A 20,727-nucleotide genomic window follows, 5' to 3' on the forward strand; every position below is an offset into this window, starting at 1 on the left:
AAACCTTGAGCCGTCTTCGCTTAAATTGCAGGGAGAGCCTTTCATGCGGTTTAGCCAGTCGAGAGGGTGTAATCAGAGGCTTGTACTACAATCCCGAATGGAGCGGGAATGCTTCATGTAATGTGCGGAGTAACGGTGACCTAATTCGGTTGAGCGCCGGCCAAAAAAGACTGAAAGGTGTGAAATATTTTTGCATCGGATTGAAAACAGCATTTCACATTTGGCAGGAAATCAAAAAGGATGGGAATAGTGTCGGCTACAGTTGCTACTAGGGTGCAACGCAGTTTATACACAACAATTACCTCTTATAAATGGACATTTCACACGGCACTGTTATTTTGACTCTCTTCAAAACGCAGAACCAGTTTGTTTATTCACCACAATGAGTTTATAGGCACGGATTTCAGGTGCCAGAGCAGAGTTTTTACATCACAGTGAAGCTAACAATAATTAGCATGCTAACAGAGCACTTCCTGGTTCCCGAACGAGAAAACACTCATATACAGACAGCCCACAGCGCTCTCATTTTGACCATAAGAGCTGCTTTTACAATAAATTGCTCAACTACACGGACAAAAATCAGGTTCATGGACAAAAAACAAACAATAGATACCGTATTTTCCGAACTATAAGTCGCACCTTTTTTCATAGTTTTGGTCCGGGTGCGACTTATACTATACTTATATAATTATACTTATACTCCGAGTGACTTACATGTGATATTATTTGTTATTTTCACATTTGCAACCGCGTTTCATACTCCAGCGCAACTTATATATGTTTTTTTCTTCTCTATTATGCAGTTTTTGGCCGGTGCAACTTATAGTGCAGAAAATACGGTATAACGTAATTTGAAAAAGCTGCAATAAATACAAGTTTAATGCAATTACGTCGGGTCGCTCCAGGCAAAGCATAACATCTTCATGAGACAAGCAGCTGACAAAATATCCAAACACGAAACAATAAGGGCGATTTACAGCCAGATTTCATGTTAGTGTGGGGCAATGTACTGCAATTACCCATAGCGTTTAGCAGTACACAACTTGTACTTGGCCACTGCCCCCTCTCGCTCTGCGCCGATGTCGACTTTACCATTGATTCCTGAGGTTTTGCCAATGCCGTCCCACTCTCCGCCCGCTGCCTGAAACTGGCCCGCGGCCGCGCCACGAGTCCGATCAGGGGCCGGTTTGTGAGGCCGACGCAGTGTGCGCAGAGACCTCGTGACTGCGTCGAAGGGCACGGTCGGATGCAGAAGTGGTGCTCGCGCTAAGTGTCGTTAGTTACAAGCCTGGACGAACATCACAAAGCTGCAGCGTAGCTTTTAGGGCTGTGGAATGACACTGCAGTGCTGTGTGAGGGAGGGAGAGCGTTGGGATGTGCATGCTCCCACCCAATGTTTAGCGTCTGGCCAAGAGGTAAAATCATAAACAGCTGACAAGATTAAATGCAACGATATTTAGAATTCAAATTTAGGTTTTTATAGGGCTGCCGCTTTTAGTTTGAATTATTTTTGTTTCAATAGTGTTTCAGTCGAACAAAAGTTGCATTTGTCGAGTAATTGGTTTGTTTCTATGGGACAGGAGCTGGCTCAGTTTGCGTTTGATGGCGATTTGGGACAGAATCGTGGGTTTAATCAGCCTTTTTACGTACAAAAACACCTTTTCCGAGTACTGTGCTGTATTTAAATAGATGTTTCTGTGTGAACTCCCATGCCTATGTGGCTTTGTGAGTGCAGTTTTGTCAGATGTATGTGGAATACTGAAAGGTTTTGAGCGCTTTTGCCACGTATCCATCTATTGTTTTCATTGTTGAAGTTTTACATCCTCTGGTTAGTCTTCCTTTACATGTTTACATTAAAGAAAGCATGTCATGCTTTTGGTATACTTAGTAGTAAAGTATAACATACATATATCATTTCATTTCACCTTTTGCGATATACAGTAAATCTAAAACAGCTTACATCAAGACAGTTTAATGCACAATCTGACATAATGCCTTACGTTCAAAGCAGCAGTGCCTTTTTCCCCTTCAACGTCCTAAATGTGCAAGCTTTTCAAAAACATAAGGCTAAATTTAGTGCCACAGACCACCGTGGAGGAGGGCATCTATACGGCACGATTGTGTACATGTCGAGTAAACCACACCACAGCTCCTCTCACCGCATTTCTGTAATCGCTCCAGTCTTCAATGTGAACAAAGGCGTTTGATGTTGGCTTTAGCAGAACAAAATTAAAGCCCCCACAGCCCTGAACCCAGCTATTTCCAGCCCCTCCACATCTTTTCATGAATATTATCTGTAACCGAGTCAATTTTATGCGTTGGTCTAAAACTGGGACATGCCTTTCGATGACTATAACCATGAATACCAAGATTGTCTGCTGAATTAATGTATGTAGATGACCCCGGTGACTATGGCTGTGCTTGTGCGGGTGGCTGGCTCTTCTCAGCAGACCGGATACTCTGCAGACTCCTCGTGTGTTGACTATTCACTGACTTTTGTTCATCTCAATGCTCTATTTGTATGGAGAATAATGATTGATGGACTTTGGGGGCTGTGGACCTTGGCTTTTGGTCCTTTTTACAGCTATTTTGGCCAATCTTGAATTGGTGACAGCTCAGAATAGCTGTGTTGTTTCGACCGCACTGGTGCCGGTCATGCTTTTTTCTTTCCCCAAGTAGAATTTCTTAGAATTAACAAGAGTTTCTTCAAAGCAAGAACAGCTTTTGATACAACTCATCTATAAATTTGCACTTTTTATCAGTGAAAAGAGTTAATTTTCAATCGCAGAAACAGATATTTCTGCTTTGAAACGTTGTCAGAAAGTTGTTTGTTGTTGTTTTTGATACCGTCTTCTACACATATTATTAATAACACTAGTTGAGAGGATTGGCTAAAAAAATATGGAATATTAGGTTTTTGAAAACACTGATAGACAAAGGCTAAAATTGAGTCTTTGACACTTTTTTCCTACTAGTCAAGTTACTAAATTTGGCTCAAAAGCTCATAATCAATGTAAAATATATTTGTTTACTTGAATTCATACGAGATTGATTTGTATATTGCACATTTAAGTTGTATTATTATATATTTATTTTATTTTATGCAGGCCATATGTACTTTTTATATCATACCTTGTGTAACAAAAAAAAATTGGTTACTTGACCTATCTTCAGGCCAAAACGTTTGAGAATTTACTCTTGCAGCAGTTAAAATTACATGGAACAAAAAAAAACTCGGATAAACCCATATCACAGTTGATTCTAAATGAGGTCAACAACAGTGTGAGAAAAGAACTTGAAAACTCAGAGCAGATTCCTGAGCTGGCCTGAGATGTGAAGTCCAGGCCACATAGTTTCCTCAGAGTTCATTCTTTCTTGCCTTGTTATTCATCTCAGCACCAAAAAGCTGAAACAACACGAGCCGCAGCTCTGAGGGATAACGCATTGATTGAAGACGGTGACTGCAACGCTTGCTATACATTTAGAGGAATGTTATTTTTAGCGTTGGCTTTTCTCTTCTTCGTCCTGCAGGATGAGAGACATCAGTTGGCTTTTCTACTTAGCGTGTGTATCTTTCAGGCAGTTAGAAGAGAGCAGTATAATTCATTTTCACAGGGGTATTTGTCAGAGCGAGGGAAAGGCTATCTTTAACATTTAACACTACATTGCTTGAATGTCTGTCTCGGTCTGAAATGTGTTTTTTTACACCTCGTTAGTCATAAATCACATATCCACAGCCTAAATGTAACTCAATAAACTTCATCCCTAAAAGCTACTGGGACATAGTGTTCATTCCAATGCCATTCACATATCAGCGCTAACCTCTTAAGATTAAATAATGATTAAATTAAGGGAGCGTATCAGTGTCATCTCTGGAGTCAGCCAGCAGTCGTTACGGTGCCCCCCTAACGCTGCAGGCTGGACAGAATTAGCCGCCGCGCGTTCAAAACCGTTACCAGAGAAGAGGCTGCCGTGGAGGACCTGCAGTTACACGAGGCTCCTCTGGCTCGGGGCCATGTTGTGATAGTGAGACGGCCTGCATGCTTGGAGATATTAGCTGGAGTTTTGTAACCATCTAATGAAATGGGCCAGGCTTTCCACGTACAATGATTTAGAGAAGATCTGAAAGATTGATTGAAAAATGTATTAAAACACAATTTTGCTTTTTTCGAGATGAGAAAAAATCGAAGATCTTTTTATATAAGGTTGAAAAAACATCTGATAACTGATTAAAACGATGCAAAAAACATTAAACTCGCAGTGTAACCTTCCGAACAAGAGTAAGCAGTGATATTTCTGTATTTTTGTGGTTTCATTTTGATTTATATATACAGGGAAACCCCAATGAAACAAGTTCTCTTTTTTTTCATGGGTACAACAAACACAGGATTCTAAAACACAATTAAAACATCCAGTAAAATTAACCAATACATAAAAACACATTGGCACTGCTTGCCTTCTTGTCTCTGTATTGATACGATGGGTCTGTAAGATAAAAATGATAAAAACTTGATCTGAGGTGCAACAAACTTGACAAATAATCAGATAAAATGCCAACTAGAGCCTCATAAATAAACAATGTTCATTCATATGTTTTAGCACATTTTTCATGGTTTTCCATAATATGTTTTTCTTATCTTCATTATAAAAAACAAATCCATTAGATGTTCATTTTTGCCAATATTGTAATGTAGAGTCTGTGCCACACCACCCATTACTATCAAAGTATAATTTTGCTCATTTTTTTTTGTCCTTTCTTTAGTATTTAGCTCAAATGTTGCCTGTGGGATAAATGAATATCTGTTTCATCAAGGTAAAAAGAAAAAAGCAGCATGCAATGTAGATAAAGTGTACAAGTTTAGCCTTCAGACATGTTTTTACACTGCGCTTGTTGTTTGTGAGCTTCACAGAGCTTCTTAAATCATTTGGAAGTACAAGCGGCACTCATATGATCAAACTTGTGTGTTCTTGCTGTTGGTTCTAAAGACATTCTGGCTATGACGTATCTTCTTATATGGTCCAGGTCAAAAGTATTTTTTGGTATTTGTCTTTTATGGTACTGTCTGTTGCACTGTATTATTTTTATATGTATTTTTAATTACAACATGGTCATAGTTGAGAGACTTGGTGTGCCAGTCAAGTAAAAATGTATTTTTAAAGAAACTTTTTTTAACCAAAATACGCCGCGACTCTAACCGTAGCCACAGTGCCCCGCCTAAATTATTCATAAGATAAGATAAGATAAGATATTCCTTTATTGTCCCACATGGGGAAATTTCATTGGTGCAACGCAGGTAGATACAGAGGTAGATACAGAAGAACAGATCACTTATAGGAAGTCTGAAAAACACTTTCAGTTGAAGATCTCCTATAAATAAATAAAAACTCCCATAGACAAATAAATAAATAAATACATAAATACCATTGCATGTGATCACGACAGTAATTGCACACGAATATGTGTCACGACAGCACATAGATTGCACATGAATTCCAACAGCAATTGCACATATGACAGAATTGCACATCAGTATTAGGTTAGGTCAGTATTGCGGGTGTTCAGTACTAACAGTTTTTGTTATGAAGTCTGACAGCAGCAGGAAGGAAAGACTTACGGAACCTTTCCTTCACACAGCGAGGGTGGATCAGTCTCTCACTGAAGCTGCTCTCCAGAGCGGAGAGAGTGTCCTGCAGGGGGTGACACTCATGGTCCAGCAAAGATGTGAATCTAGCCAGGACCCTCCTGTCCCCCACCTCCTGCACCGAGTCCAGAGCACAGCCCAGGACGGAGCTGGACTTCTTGATGACTCTGTCCAGCTTCCTCCTCTCCCTCTCTGTGATGCTGCTGCTCCAGCAGGCCACACCTACAGGAGCTGATGCCACCACAGAGTCGTAGAAGGTCTTCAGGAGTGGCCCTGTCACTCCAAAAGACCTGAGTCTCCTCAGGAGGTAGAGCCGACTCTGGCTCTTCCTGTACAGTGCGTCTGTGTTATGAGTCCAGTCCAGTTTGTGGTTCAGATGAACACCCAGGTACTTGTATGAGTCCACTCTCTCAATGTCCCGTCCCTGGATGTTCACTGGTGAGGGGGCAGTGGAGTGGCGTCTGCGGAAATCCACCATCATCTCCTTGGTCTTCCCCGCGTTGATGAGGAGGTGGTTCCGCTGACACCAGTCCACAAAGTCCTGCGCCAGTCCTCTGTACTCCGCGTCATCGTCGTCCGTGATGAGTCCGATGATGGCAGAGTCATCAGAGAACTTCTGCAGGACACAGCTGTCCGTGTCATATCTGAAGTCTGCAGTGTAAAGGGTGAAGAGAAAGGGCGCGAGGACAGTGCCCTGGGGCGCCCCCACACTGCAGGTCCGAGTGTCAGACACACAGTTCCGGGCTCTCACAAACTGGGGTCGGTCTGTGAGGTAGTCCAGGATCCACTCTGCCAGGTCATACTCCACACCAGCCTTCTCCAGCTTGTCCCTCAGGAGCAGCGGCTAGATGGTGTTGAAGGCGCTGGAAAGATCGAAGAACAGAATCCTCACAGAGCTGCCAGGCTTTTCCAGGTGAGAGAGAGAGCGGTGCAGCAGGGAGATGACGGCGTCCTCCACTCCGATGCCAGACCGATATGCAAACTGCAGCGGGTCCATGGCTGAGCTCACGGTGGAGCGGAGGTGGTCCAGGACCACCTCCGCATGTTTAAGCAATGTTGGCGGACTAGACGTATAAAAGTATTTTTCAATGTGCTTTATGAGATTTTACAACTTTACACAACCACTAATATTTTGTCTTTTTGGTTTCGTTTTACACTGTGTATAAAAGGCCATAAACCCCAAGTTGTTCTATGTAACTTTTTATAGTATGAGATTAAATGTATCTACCTATTATTTATTTAATATAAGCCAGATATATTTAATGCCATGCTGTGGAATATTCCAGGCAACGCAATAACATCTCCATTCTGCACGATATATCGCAAAAGTATCGATATCGCAACAAACTAAATATACCGCAATAACACCAAGGTCCTCCATCTGACAGACATTTACAGTTTTTAAAAGGAACATTGAAAAAGGCAGATTTTTATTCATGTTTTTCCTTTCTCAGTCTAAATTAGCCTTGATCAGTCTCGGTTTTGAAAAACATAAAAACATAGAAATGCATCACGGCAGGAGCATTTGTATTAGAACTGAAATGGTTGCATCAAAAAGTACATTCCAAACAGTCACAATAATATCGATATCATTGCATTTAAGAGCCGTATCACAATCATTTTCAGTATCATGCAGCCCAAATCTCCATGTAGACAAGCAGTAGAGTTGCCAGGGTGTTTTGGGCTCCAGGGGGCTTTCCTGACAGACTCCACCCCTTCTTCTCTTTACCTTTGCACTAAAAAAAAAGATGACTGAAGACAGTATGTCAGAGAAATTGAGCCCACCTATTGTGATCAAAGCATAAAACTACATTAAAGAGACCTATCAATGGAATTTAATTACTGCAATGAGCCTGTTGTAGCATAAGAACGGGGGCCCCTGGTGATAAAGGCCCCCCCAAGCAATTGCCTGCCTTGCCTATTGGGTAGCTACGCCTCTGCAGACAAGCGGGAGACGGACACAAGAAAAATGACTGTGAAGTTTCATAACTGTCCCACTCTGAGAAACATTTTACCGTTTGTTTTGAATTAGGATCCGGTGAACTGTTGCCTCTGCACCTGCCGCGTGCCCAGGCGGTGAAAAGCCCTGCTCATAAGTCTTTGTCGCGATGTGTGAGTGGCAGAGTTCAGGGGTCGCGCTCCGTATTTACATATACATACTAACATACACAGCCTCTTTGTGATACAGTAATCCTCCGAGTGCCTGTGCGTGTTAAAGAGCAGGGGGGAGGCGGGTCCGAGCGAGCGCCCATCTCAGGGGTCGCCCCGGTGGAATGCGGCCCTTTTTGCACTTTGACCCCGAACGTGGCCCTCGATGGCGGTGTGTCAAATCGTGGGGTTTGAACCGCGGCTCGCAAGGTGTAGCGTTTCTCCTCGGGACGCTGCCACGAGGCCAAAGGCTACAGTAGACGCAGCTGCACGAACCTGTGTGTGTGTGTGTGTGTGTGTGTGTGTGTGTGTGTGTTTGTGTGTGTGTGTGTGTGTGAGAGAAAGAGAGAGTCATTAACAAAGCTACTGTTATTACGTTTGTCAGAGGTAAATCTTCCCCGCAGGGCAAGTTGACATTGGCCTGATTATCTGATAAACAGGACAGCCGCCAGACACAAGGGGAAGTACTTTGGCTTACATTCTTTTTAGCCTCTCTATTATGTAAGGAAAGACAGACAGACTGATTATAACGCAGCGATTAGGCAGGGCTGTTGTTTTTGACGTTCATATCAATGGTTTTACTGCTCTGTTGGGAAAGGCTGTGGCCACGGTGTTTATTTTGAAATCGCTTATGAGCGTATATCAAGCGTGCACTGACGGGGTACCGAGCTTAAATATGTTGTGATAGAAAATATTGGTATGACTTTATAGAGGTCATGTTGTCACCGTTGCACAGCTAAGATTAATAGTTTTAAAGAAAATAGTGATCCATATTTGGGAATCAGGAATATAAACTACTTTGTCTTATACATAGTTATGATCCATGACACTTTTTGTATTGTGGACATTCAAAATTGCAATAAAGCAACTTAATAAAAGAAACAAAAAAGAAACAACTCCGACATTTTACGGTTAAACGTAGGCAAATAAAGATTACTCAAACATGCATGAATTACTCTAAATACAACATGTTAGTTATCAGGAAAGCAAATACAATACATTCAAAGTTCTCAAAAGTAGATTTTTGCATGATATGTCTCAAAAACACAAAACAAGAGCGACTGGAAATCAAACTCACAGGTAAAAGAAGTTTCAAATACTTTCATTTGTTAATATTTAAAGGTGCACAATGTATTTTTCTAATTACAGGTGTTTTAATCACTAAATAAATAGAAAACATGACAGCTAGGTCGCCTTTCCACTGATCTGACCTGTAACTTGGCCTGGCAGTATCACCTGCTTCTCTTTATGGCGATAACGAGATGCTTTACTGTTGAAATATCACGCCACTGATGCCAATATTATTCAATTAACGGATCATTGTGATTATTCAGGACAAAATATGACTAAAAAGATGAATTTCTTAGCAAAATTAAGTTCACTCTATATAAAAAGTTAAGCTGAATGTACAACGCGTTTATATCTGGCAGTTTATGTCACTTTAACTTTACTTTATCATTTAGAAAGTTTGATTCCACATAAAAGACGATTTGAATGAAAACAATTGTGAATAATCATTAAATCGTGAATAATCGTTAAATCGTGATGGTTCTTCTCAATAATTGCAACACTACAATTTAGTATCGTGACGCCCGTAGTTCAGGCAAAGCAATAACACAGAGAAAAAGCAGGTGACTCTATGACTCCATTCAAAGTACATTTTCGTCTGAATATGGAACTCCCTCTGCATCATGAGCAAGCGGCCGTGTTGAAGGCTGCTTTGTGACCAGTGTTTGTGCTTCTGAAAACTGTGTTCCAGACCTGGGCGGAGGCCTGTGTTTACCTGACCCCTCCCCTCGCATGTTATTTGGTGAATTTGCACCTCTGCCGCCCTCCGCCCTGCTCCCGCTTCTTAGAGCCCTCTGTGTCTATTATTGGCAGGAAGCGGGGCAGGGCCACTCAGCCGCCGGTGCAGGCAACTAAACATGTTTGGCGAGGAATGTGCGAGAACAGCCACGCTCATTTGTACATTCACCCGCGTCCCTCGTCCAGACTCAAGGAGCTGGACAAGGGGCGTCTTTGTCCCCCCATCTGCCGGCTGCTCCCTGGCCTGCTGCTGCCCCCCGTCTTACCCCTCGCTCCATCCTGTCGAGCCTCTTCTGACTCCCTTCATTCAATGCGGGCCCTTTCCCCAGAATAGCACAGCAGGTCTCCGCTGGAAATAGTCCTCGAGATGTTGGCAGGGTCAAGCGTTCGCTGCCCCTCGCTTTGTGTCTCTGTTTGTGCTCCGTAAGAAATTCACTCTTTATATGACGAAATAATTAGCAGCTTCTTTGATTTCTTTCATCACAACTCAGAGCTGTATATATATTAAAAGTATTGATTTTGCAGGTACAGATGGGTAGTATAATGAAATGTAGATAATATTGTGAATGTTGTTTTGAAAATATGCAAAATTTTAATATTGAGTATATCGTTGATAGTAAAAATAGTTATTTTGTAAACTTTCAAATCCGGTGATAAGATTTGAGACAATATTTTTTAGCTATTTCACATATGTCTGATAATTAAACCACAACTTATATGTTTAAAGGCCTGTTTTAACACATTTCTGTTGGATTGACATAATATATTCTGATTGCGATTGGAATACTCCAAAGAAATATTGACATATTACATTTTGCCCATCCCTACGGACAAGAAATGTACTGTTTTTACAATGGAAAATGTTGATGAAGGCTGATTTTACTCATGATTTTTTGTATTCAATGTAGATTAGCCTTGATTTAGTATTAATTATATCTTAATATTTTGATAACATTAAGCCTTGAACACATTTGTTTTATATAACTTAAATTATCGGGTCAAAAAGTATGTTGAAATATCACAATAATATCAATATCGCAGTACTCAACAGCCATTAAGTAATGAAATGATCATTTTATTACTTAACACTGAAATTTCCCCATGTGTGGAAAATAAAGGCATAATATTATCTTATCTTATCTTATCATATCATCAGTATACATCAGTATCAGTAATTGTAGGCCTCATTCATTCTTTATAAACTTGCGCTGTCCAAACTCCTTCATCTGATTATGTAATCTAATTAGAATTACCCATGTCCAGGGATAAAGTAGGACGGATTAAGTAATGTCCAAATCCTTGTTAACAATAGAATTTGAGAATAGTATGAAGCCAGACGGCATAGATTAGGATGGATCGTGTTAACACATTAAAAAAAGAAAATCAGAATCAGAAAAGGTTTATTGTTGCTTTGGTGATTCGGTGCCACATAAAACAATGAACAACAATGAATAAAACAAACTATATGAAGTCAAAAAGAAAAACAATTATTCAAATCTGCTATAGGATAAAAATACAAATAGGCTATACAATATTTTTTTTTTAAATAGGCTTACTATGTCCACAACATTTACCAAATACCTGCATTTTCAGATGTTTCCTCACACTCCTTTAAGTAAATTACAAGATATTTTAGACGAGGAAATAGTGACGATTTCAGACAGGTAGTAAGGCAAGAATATTTTATAATTCCAGCGTGCAGACATGATTTGAGGTTACAAATTCCTACCTGGTTCCTCCAAAGGCATATTTTCTCGACTTGAATAATGGCTCGGTAACTCTAGATTAGCCCTGTAGCAGTGTGTGTCTCTTGTCAGACATTCTCCTGCTCAGAAACCAGTGTTTTTCCTGGAGCCACTGCTAATGACATTCCACCTCTATTTCCCTGGTGTTACCCGCTTTTACACTGCATGGAAAGTCTCGGGGCACGGTTTGATTTTAAGCATCCCCCCACCTTTCCGTTGGACTTAATTAGCTAAAACTTTGTCTCGGTTTGCATATGTAGACTCCTCACAGTGGTGTTTATGTGAAGTCTGGATGAATAGTCTTGATAGGCTGCTTTGGAGGTGTAGTGCCCTTTCCAGTGTAAACCGTGGCTCTGGCAGACTCTGGCTGCTCCCATGTTTAGGTTTTCTCCTCCCTGTCTGTCTGCGCTAGGCAGATAAACACATTATTAAGTCATTTATCCTCACAAGCATTTGCATTTGGCTTGAGGTCAAGGGGTGAACTCATTTTGACCCCAAAAATAACAAAATTTAACTCAACAAAACTATTACACTGCTACTACAACTACCACTACCACTACAACAACTAAAATTACTACCACTACCACTACTACTACAACAACTACTACTACTACTACTACTACTACTACTACCACTACCACTACTACTACAACAACTACAACTACTACTACTACTGCTACTACTACTACCACTACCACTACAACTACAACTACAACTACTACTAATTCTACTATAATTTAATCAAACGGAAGTATTTTAACATCTAAAGACATAATTAAAGATAGATGTAGATGATAAATCTACATTTCATCAACATCTACATATAAGAAAATGAGTGGACATTTTGTATTTATCTTCTTTATTTGTTATTCTTTTATCTGTTCATTTGGTTACAATAAAACATGACCAAAAAAAACAATCCATGTCCAGGAGTTGGAAGAAACTGAAGCTTATTTCGTCTACGCCCATTCACAAAACCAAAAGCTCAGCACGTCCCTGGACATTCATCAACATTCACAAATCATTGCTGAACATTCGTAGAAAATATACACATGTAACCAACAAATAGTCGTATCATCAATCACTATCATTGTGTGTTGTGATTTTCTATTGTCAATCTCTTTCTTAGAGTTGTTCTTACGAGTGGACATACTTTTCAAAGCCTGCTTCTTGTCCAGTGACTCCAGTGTAAAGCTGTTATCTTTTTTGTTCCAGTTGGCCCCGAAGTCCCCAGCATCTCCATCGGCTTCTCCCCTCCCTCGAGCCCCAATCCCACCAAGAAGAGCAGCTCCATCAACTGGTCCTTCCCCGACAAGATCAAGTCTCCTCGCACCGTCAGGAAGATCTCCATGAAGATGAAGAAGCTTCCCGAGTTGAGCCGCAAACTCAGCGTCAAAGGGCCGAGCAGCAGCAGCAGCAGCAATAACAACAGCAGCAACAACGGGACCGGCCAATCAGAGCCAGGATCCAGCTCGCCCAAACGCAACGGGACCGAGCGCGTCTCCCAAACGCCGGGCCCTCCGCGGTTGTCTGCCCCCGGCGGCGGACAAGCCAGTCGCAACGTCATCTCGCGCTACCACCTGGACAGCAGCGTTTCGACGCAAAGTAGTTTCAGCAAGAAGAAAAGCAGCGGCAGTTCCAAGTCGGCGAGCAAAGGTGGATATCTGAGCGACGGCGATTCACCGGAGTTGGTCGCCAAATCGGGTAAGCACGGCCCTTCGGAAAGCAAAGCCGCAAAAAGCAAGGAGACGGAGGGCCGATTGAACAACGTGGATTTAGACATCGACGCGTTCCGACACTACAGCTTCACCGAGCAACCCAAGTGCAGCCAATACATCTCTGGACTCATGAACTTGCATTTTTACGGCGCAGAGGATTTGAAACCGCCCAGAATAGACTCCCGAGACGTTTACTGCGCCATTCAAGTAGACTCGGTCAACAAAGCACGGACAGCCCTCCTCACGTGTCGCACCACCTTCCTGGACATGGACCACACTTTCAACATTGAACTGGAGAACGCCCAGCACCTAAAGCTGGTGGTGTTCAGCTGGGAGCCCACGCCCAAACGGAATAAAGTCTGCTGCCACGGCACGGTGGTCCTCCCGACGCTCTTCAGGGTCACCCGGACGCACCAGCTGGCGGTGAAGCTGGAGCCGCGCGGGCTGATCTACGTGAAGCTCAGTCTGATGGAGCAGTGGCAGAACTCGCTGGACGGCCCGCATGGCGACAGGGAGCCGGTGGTGTTCGGGGTGGAGGCATGGCGCGTGGTGGAGCGGGAGAACGCCGGACTCATGGTGCCGCTGCTCATCAGCAAGTGCATCAACGAGATCGAGAAGCGAGGGTGCCAGGTGAGTGCAAAGTGGCAAATGCATTTATTCTACGTCAGTCCTTTGTATTTGATTACCGTATTTTCCGGAGTATAAGTTGCACCGGAGTATAAGTCACACCAGCCAAAAAATGCATAATAGAGAAGAAAAAAAACATATATAAGTTGCACTGGAGTGTGAAATGTGGTTGCAAGTGTGAAAATAACAAATAATATCATATATAAGTTGCTCCGGAGTACAAGTATATAAATATAAGTATAAGTCAAAACTATGAAAAAAAGATGCAACTTATTGTCCGGAAAATACGGTATAAATAGTCTACCACAATTAAGTACACATACAATTGAAGACGCTTGACAAATGAGGACATCCAGAATTCAGCTCTGACAGACACGATGAGACACTTGTTATTCTCTGAGGGAGTGAATGAAGTGCACTATAATCCCTCGCTGAGAGCTTCATTTCACTGAGGATGTCGTGAGACTGCTTCTGCCCTACAGTCAGCGGTAACACTGGATGAGCGGCGGCAGCAGAAAGAATAGAGGAGATGTAGTGCTCCTCGTGATGTCACTGAGGCCCGACTGTCCTGGAGCAAGTGGCTCTTTTATTCAGAGAAGAAAGAGTCTGAGTTAATAGACCGCTGTGCTGTGCTCGGTCCTGTTTTCTGGTCACGTGACCCGCTCCAGGCTTGTCCGGTGTGTTGTCCAGACGTCCACATTTCTTGTGTTCTTTGAAGCCGGACAGAAACAGAGGGGCAGCCGCTGCTCTAATTGGAGCTTGAGACAGTGGCAGTAAAAGTGTCTGGCCCAAGTCCTGACTGATCACTCTGGGGGGGAATGCCAGGGGCTGCGAGTGCCTGGAGCCAATGGGCAAATATTAGCCTCTCCAAAGCTCACTCCAGGGCCTCTTGCTTCATTAAGTAGCTCTCGGATCTTGTTGTAATCCACCATGAGAATTACACAAATCCAGTGGTGACAGTTTGCAGTTTAAATTGTGTTGAGACACATTTTAGCATGTCTTGGTGATATTTGCATGGTAAAGTTTCAAACTAAAAGCAATGTGGTAGTCAACTTAACAATGATTAACTAATTATGTATTACATGCTTCTAAAATTACAACTATAATTTACAAATCCACGGCTCGACACGTAGTCATAACGCAAAAGTCAAAAAAACATTTTCTCACCAGTACAATACATCATAATTATAATCCTAAAGGTCACCGTACAGAACAGATTAAAAACAGTTAATTCAAGAATTAAAACAAAACAGTGGCTATTCAGTAAATGTATCCTGTTCATGTTATCTCAGGTGTGGGGTTTAGTCTCTCTCAACCTTCACTTTACCATCAATATCCGACAGTCGGATCCTTTTTTTGCTCAATGACTCACATGTGTCTATTTCTTCTTGTCATAGACTCTACTTGTATTCTGTAGATTGGCGTGTACACTCCACCTCGCCTCTGTTTGGTTTCTTCTTTCGTTCCCGACATGTAGCATCAGCTCCGCACGCAGGGTCAGAGAGGGATGACACCGGGTCCTGGAGGCAGAGAGCAGCCCAGAGGTCGTGTCATTAAAGTCAATGTAGCAGTGTACGTTACAAATGAGGATTTAGATCTGCGATGGAGTCTGTCCCGAGGGCTTCTCCCGGCGTTTTAATGTTGCCTGCCAGTCTGTGTTTTGTGAAGGAGCTGCACATAATGTCTAAGGCTTTTAAGATCACCCTACTAACCTACATACAGACACATAAAAAGGCTCTGACTGCCAAATAAATCACAATTTTACACAGATAACAGGCTTTAAGGTTTAAGATGTGCATTTACGCTAGTGTTTATTCCAGCCCTCCTCACTCCTACGTAATGCTGTCTTAAACATAGCTTACATATGAATGAGAATGTGTGGCGTCTAAAAACAGATTTAACAGTGTGTTTGCCTATGTCTGTCACATGGTTTCATTTGCTGTTTTATGACATTTTTGTGGTGACATCAGTAAAAATGTTGAATTGTACCTCCAAATATAGGTGGGATGAACACGTCAATGCAGACTTGGGCTTTTGTGAATAGGAAATAGGCATAAGATACATGATTTAGTTGATGAATTTAGTTAAAATACATTCTTGTGGAGCTGATGATGATATTATTTCTAGTGGTGAGCACAGCAGTGAGCGGTACGTTTTTGTGCAAAGGTCGGTAATATTAATGGACAAGCGAAAATGTTATTGGCACAAACTGGAAGCGCCCTTTGAGTTGCACTAATTGTACTTCCTCTGTCAATGATTGCGGACGAAAACATGCATGATTGCCAAATAAAACAGGCAAACTAACAACCAACAACTGTTTTAGTAATCAACTAGTCAAACAATTATACCTATTGTGCGTTGAGATTGTTTTAATAGATGTTTAACCAAATAAATGTTGAAATATGCTGTTGGAAGGCTTCTAGATAGAGAATACTTACCACAAAAGTGCATTAATTATGAGAATTTTACCATTTTGATTTAGTAATACCACTTTCTTTGATATATTAAGACTTTTGCATGTGTTTTAGTCTGTATAGCCCAGTTAATGATTATGATTGAATAATTTAATCATGATAAAAATACGATTATGCTTTGTTTTATGGTCATGATTATTCAGATTATTCAGTCCACCAAAACCAAACCTCTATCCATCCTCCCATCGCTTTTGTGTTTGAAATAAAGGCCTATAAGCAGACTTTCTTCCTGCTTCTACAGCCGGTGAAATGTGCTACTGAGTGTTGATGTCCTGGCTCCTTATTCCAAACCCAAGTCATGTGTACAGGAAGCAACTTTGTCCCGTTTGTCCCGGCTCCTCGTCTGGTTCCTGCTCCTGTCACTTCTGCCTCTTTGATGTTTCCATAAACCGCTTTAAGCCGATCCCAGATGAAACGCTCAAACCCCTGATCCCTTCAGCAGTGCTGCCGGCGTCACCGAGCCTCCACATTCCTTCTCTCTCGGACCTCGTTTTCTGTTTGGCGCGTCATTGTTGCCTCACGCACATATTGGCCTGGCCCGCTGCTGCTGCCCGTAGTGTTGCCCGGGCGGCCGCGTGGTCCGTAAGCGCGAGCAAGCCTCACTTTTTGCCAACAGCTGTTCCCTGCCTGCATTTGGAGTCCTGTCTTTTTTTCCCCCCCCTGAATGGACTTGTTGTTCATTGTGCCCAGTGACTTGTGTTTACTATTGCACAAAGCTAAATCCCCGGCTAATCTGCGCTGCCCTTTCTCCCTGTCGTGTGAGCTTCAGGAAACACTGATCGACTTTGTGCCACTGTGGGGACATGAGTACAGCACTGTTGTGGCTTTGTGTGCGTTAAGGCTTGAAAACAGACTGATATTACAATAACTTATGGCAAGAAAGTACAAGAAACGTTTATTGTTGTAACACTAAAGGTGTCTGACAATACTTCATCTTTTTTTGTGTGAAATATTTTTTAAAAGCCAGATTTTACTCATCATTTTTGTAATTTAGCCTTGTTTTTGTCTTGATTTAGTCTCTGCATATGACAGGTTTTCACTAATTACTTTGTTTGGTGAGATAGTAAATATTTATTGTAGTTTTACATCAGGGGAAGTTTGTAAAGAAAAGTTGAAAATGGCTGTAAATAGCACTGAATAATAAATGAGTTTCATCCAAAAGGCAGGGATGAGTTACGCTCAAGAACACATTTTTCTAACAGTTAAAACATTAATTTAATAAAATAATCGTTGGCCATTGTTTACATGCATGGTTACATGGTTGCTAGGTGACAGTTATGTGACAACTGCTGCCCATGTCCAACCAGGAAGTAAAATTATTAGGGATAAGTATAAGTTAATCGCTGAATTGCAACTAATTGATTATTGAAATAATCTGCAACAAATGTATTAATCAAATAATCGTTAACTGCTCTTATACATATTCTCCAAAACATGCCCAGAGCTGAAAAATAATATACTTGACTCAGCTTGAGCAGCAATTACATGGAAATTACAAGACAAGTGTGTACATTGCTCTTTCATTTGTAAATATACTCCATCAGGATGTCCTCACGTGGCTTCACTTCACATTTATCTGGTCAAATTAAGTACAAATGTCATCACCGTCATATATCCAATTTTTGTTTTAAGGTGAGGCACTGCAGGTGAATAGGAAAATATCTTAAATTTAAAGATACCAATTAGAAATGAATATATCAGTAAGTTTTTCACCATGTAAGTTTTATAAAGATGTGTTTTATGTGTCAAAAACAGCCAAAATTGCACCTAATTGGGACATTTAAATCTGAAAAATGGACAGAGCCAGGTTAAAATTCCTTGGTTCATGTTGCTCAATACAAAAAAAAAATTACAAAGAGGATTTTGGATATATTATTAAATGTTTTATTTCAATCTGACTGAAAATTTGTCTAAAATGTCGAATATTGCCTAGTTTTTTTGGCCTAAAACGTATATAAATCACGCTCAGAATTAGATATCATCACATCCTTTTGAAAGTTCTGTCAAAATCTTGTTAAGTACAAAAAGTTTGGTGTGTGTAGGTGCTACTTTAAGGGCTGAGTTTTGCCTGTAGTGTCTCGCCTTAATTTACCGAACTGATATCCAAAAGTATATCAGTAACGTCATCATCGCATTAGTCAACATAGTTATCGAATATCTCACCGTGCGTGCATGTGGAGCCCGCATTCACAGCCCACTGACTTAACGCGTTACCGGGGCAACCGCAGCAGTCACATACCAGACAGACACATGTAGGAGAAATCATGGTATGTCTGCTACTCCAGAGCCAAGACTCATGCCACATAACCAGGCAGCGGGGGCTTCAAATATCAAATGTTCCTCTTAAACTCTGGCACATGAGTTCTTTTCTGAGTATACAGTATTTCATCCATATTTTTGCTTTTCTTTGGGTCATTTCTTAGTCCGAACTAGTGAGTTGCAGTGATATAAACATTTTGTGTTGATGATTTTACGATTATTTACAATGATTGACACCGTCACGACAGTAAAATGCTTAATTTTCTTTCATTCTTGTCTTTGTCTCTTTACATTACCTCCTCTAACTGACCGGCTTTATGAAAACAAACGTTCTGACTGTTAAAGTACAGTTTATTTAACATAAACAGTAAAAAAAAAAAAAGTAAAAAATGTATGTAGTGTTTACTTTTTCAGGGTAAAATTTAATAGGAATGACTAAGTTTCGTTTTAAAAACTGTCAAACAATTATTTATATTGTACGTTGAGACTTTTTAGGTACATTGTCTATCAAGTACACATTTAAATATGGTGACTGTGTACTCTAAATGAAGTGAAGTGATTATCTAGGTCACAATCGATTATGTTGTGACCAAAATAATCACGATTATCGATTGACCGGTTAATCTTGGCATCTCTACTCAGAACAGCTGTGGCAATGTTCTCTAGCGGGGGAAGATTATTTGTTCTATATTAATTATATGGAAAAAAAGCTAACTTAAAAACAGGATATTGCAATAGTTTTTTAGAAATGTTAAACTTTAATAATCTACAATTAAAACAATAAAAATTACCTCAAAAAGAGACGAAAAACAAAGGTAAAAAAGTGATATTTCTTCCACATTTTATGGTTGAAAAACAGGTAAAACATCTTACCACACACATTTTACCACATTTCTGATGCATTGTTAAAATATTGTCTGAACATCGTTATATCAGTATATTCTTTGTCAACATCGCCTTCTCTATTGTAGCTCATTTAACTCATATTTACACCTGTTATAGAACTATATCCAGGCCTGGAGGTGTTCGGTGTGAAAAGTGCGAGTAGGATAAACTTTGGGGTCTGGTTGTAGGAACATTTCACTCACAGTTTCCATTTTAAACGCAGGGCTGTCTATTTAGGTCTTAAGTAGCAGCCTGTTTATCCGTCCAGTCCTGTGAATGTGACACGTTTATCACACCGCCGGGTGTACTTGGGCACAACACAGAGACTGTTTTACCTCGGTCAAGGGGCACATTCATGATCCAGAATGTAAAACAAATAGGTTGATGTTTGTTTCTAATTGAGAGCAGTGAGTGTTTGCCTGTCTAGTACATTTTGATGACGTTTTTCACCAGATATAGCTACTCGGGAATTATTAAGATTTAAAGAGTTTTAAAAAACTTGACAAATGGCGGTGACGCACGGCAAAAACATGTTTACAATGTCAGTCTGTTGTTAAATGAACCGTGAATGCAAACGCTTGGTCCTGACAATGACAGCTTCATCATTATTTTAAGTTAGTTTTAGTGTTTGTTTAGTGCGCCTGAATTCTTCCCTCTTCATAAGCACTATAGGGCGAAAACGGTAAAGCGACTAAGTGGGACTAGTTGTCTATATGATAATCGCAGTCGTATTTTGATTGGAGTAGAGTGAAATTTGGATTTACCTGTGTCCTTCTCCACGTCTGGCTCAGCTCCTTGGCGAGTGAGCAAGTGAGAGAGATTATCCAGCCAGAGAGCGTCCCTAGAGGCCGCTATAAATGATGAAATAGCGACTTATAGTCCAAATGTTACTGTATATTTTCTAGCTCATAACAAGACAGTGGCTTTATTGAAAACAAATATATATAAGAAAGTAAAAAAAAGAAGGAAGTATTTGTGAATTAATCAATATTTACATTTTACTCAACTATATTCTCCATTTAGAAGCCTTCAGTCACCATATTTCAACTTTTATTTGGTTGACAGTGTATTTAAAAAGTCCCAATGTACAATATAAATAATTGTTTGACTAGTCGACTATGTACGTTTCAGCCCTAATAAGTAAATGACCTCCAATGGCTGTTTATAGTTTAGGCTGTATAAATAAGTAATACAGTTTATCTCTATGTATTGTGTTGTGTAGGGCTGACACAAGTTAATAGATTAATCGCAAGTAATCTAATCTTATTTAGAAATTTAACAATCGTTGTCTGGACTATGCACTGTGACTCCAAAACTTGCAATGCGCCTAAAAAAAAGAGATTTTAAGACTCAGACAAAGCAAAAACTACACCTAAATGACACGAACATTCAGTGTTTTTGGATTAAAAAACAGTTTCGGCTG

General features: G+C 40.8%; 1 protein-coding gene across 1 annotated transcript in view; it reads left to right on the forward strand.

The window, feature by feature from the left end:
• The window catches only part of syde2 (synapse defective 1, Rho GTPase, homolog 2 (C. elegans)), a 75,913-nt gene that overhangs the window by 23,746 nt on the left and 31,440 nt on the right, over positions 1–20,727 (forward strand). Inside the window, exon 5 of the mRNA XM_072438060.1 lies at positions 12,557–13,689. Coding sequence (XP_072294161.1) covers positions 12,557–13,689 — 1,133 coding nt within the window. The remainder of the gene's footprint in view (positions 1–12,556; positions 13,690–20,727) is intronic.

This window comes from Eucyclogobius newberryi, unplaced genomic scaffold (genome assembly GCF_026437365.1).
Source record: "Eucyclogobius newberryi isolate DKJ021-1_F unplaced genomic scaffold, fEucNew1.0.hap1 SCAF_9, whole genome shotgun sequence".
NCBI lineage: Eukaryota > Metazoa > Chordata > Actinopteri > Gobiiformes > Gobiidae > Eucyclogobius > Eucyclogobius newberryi.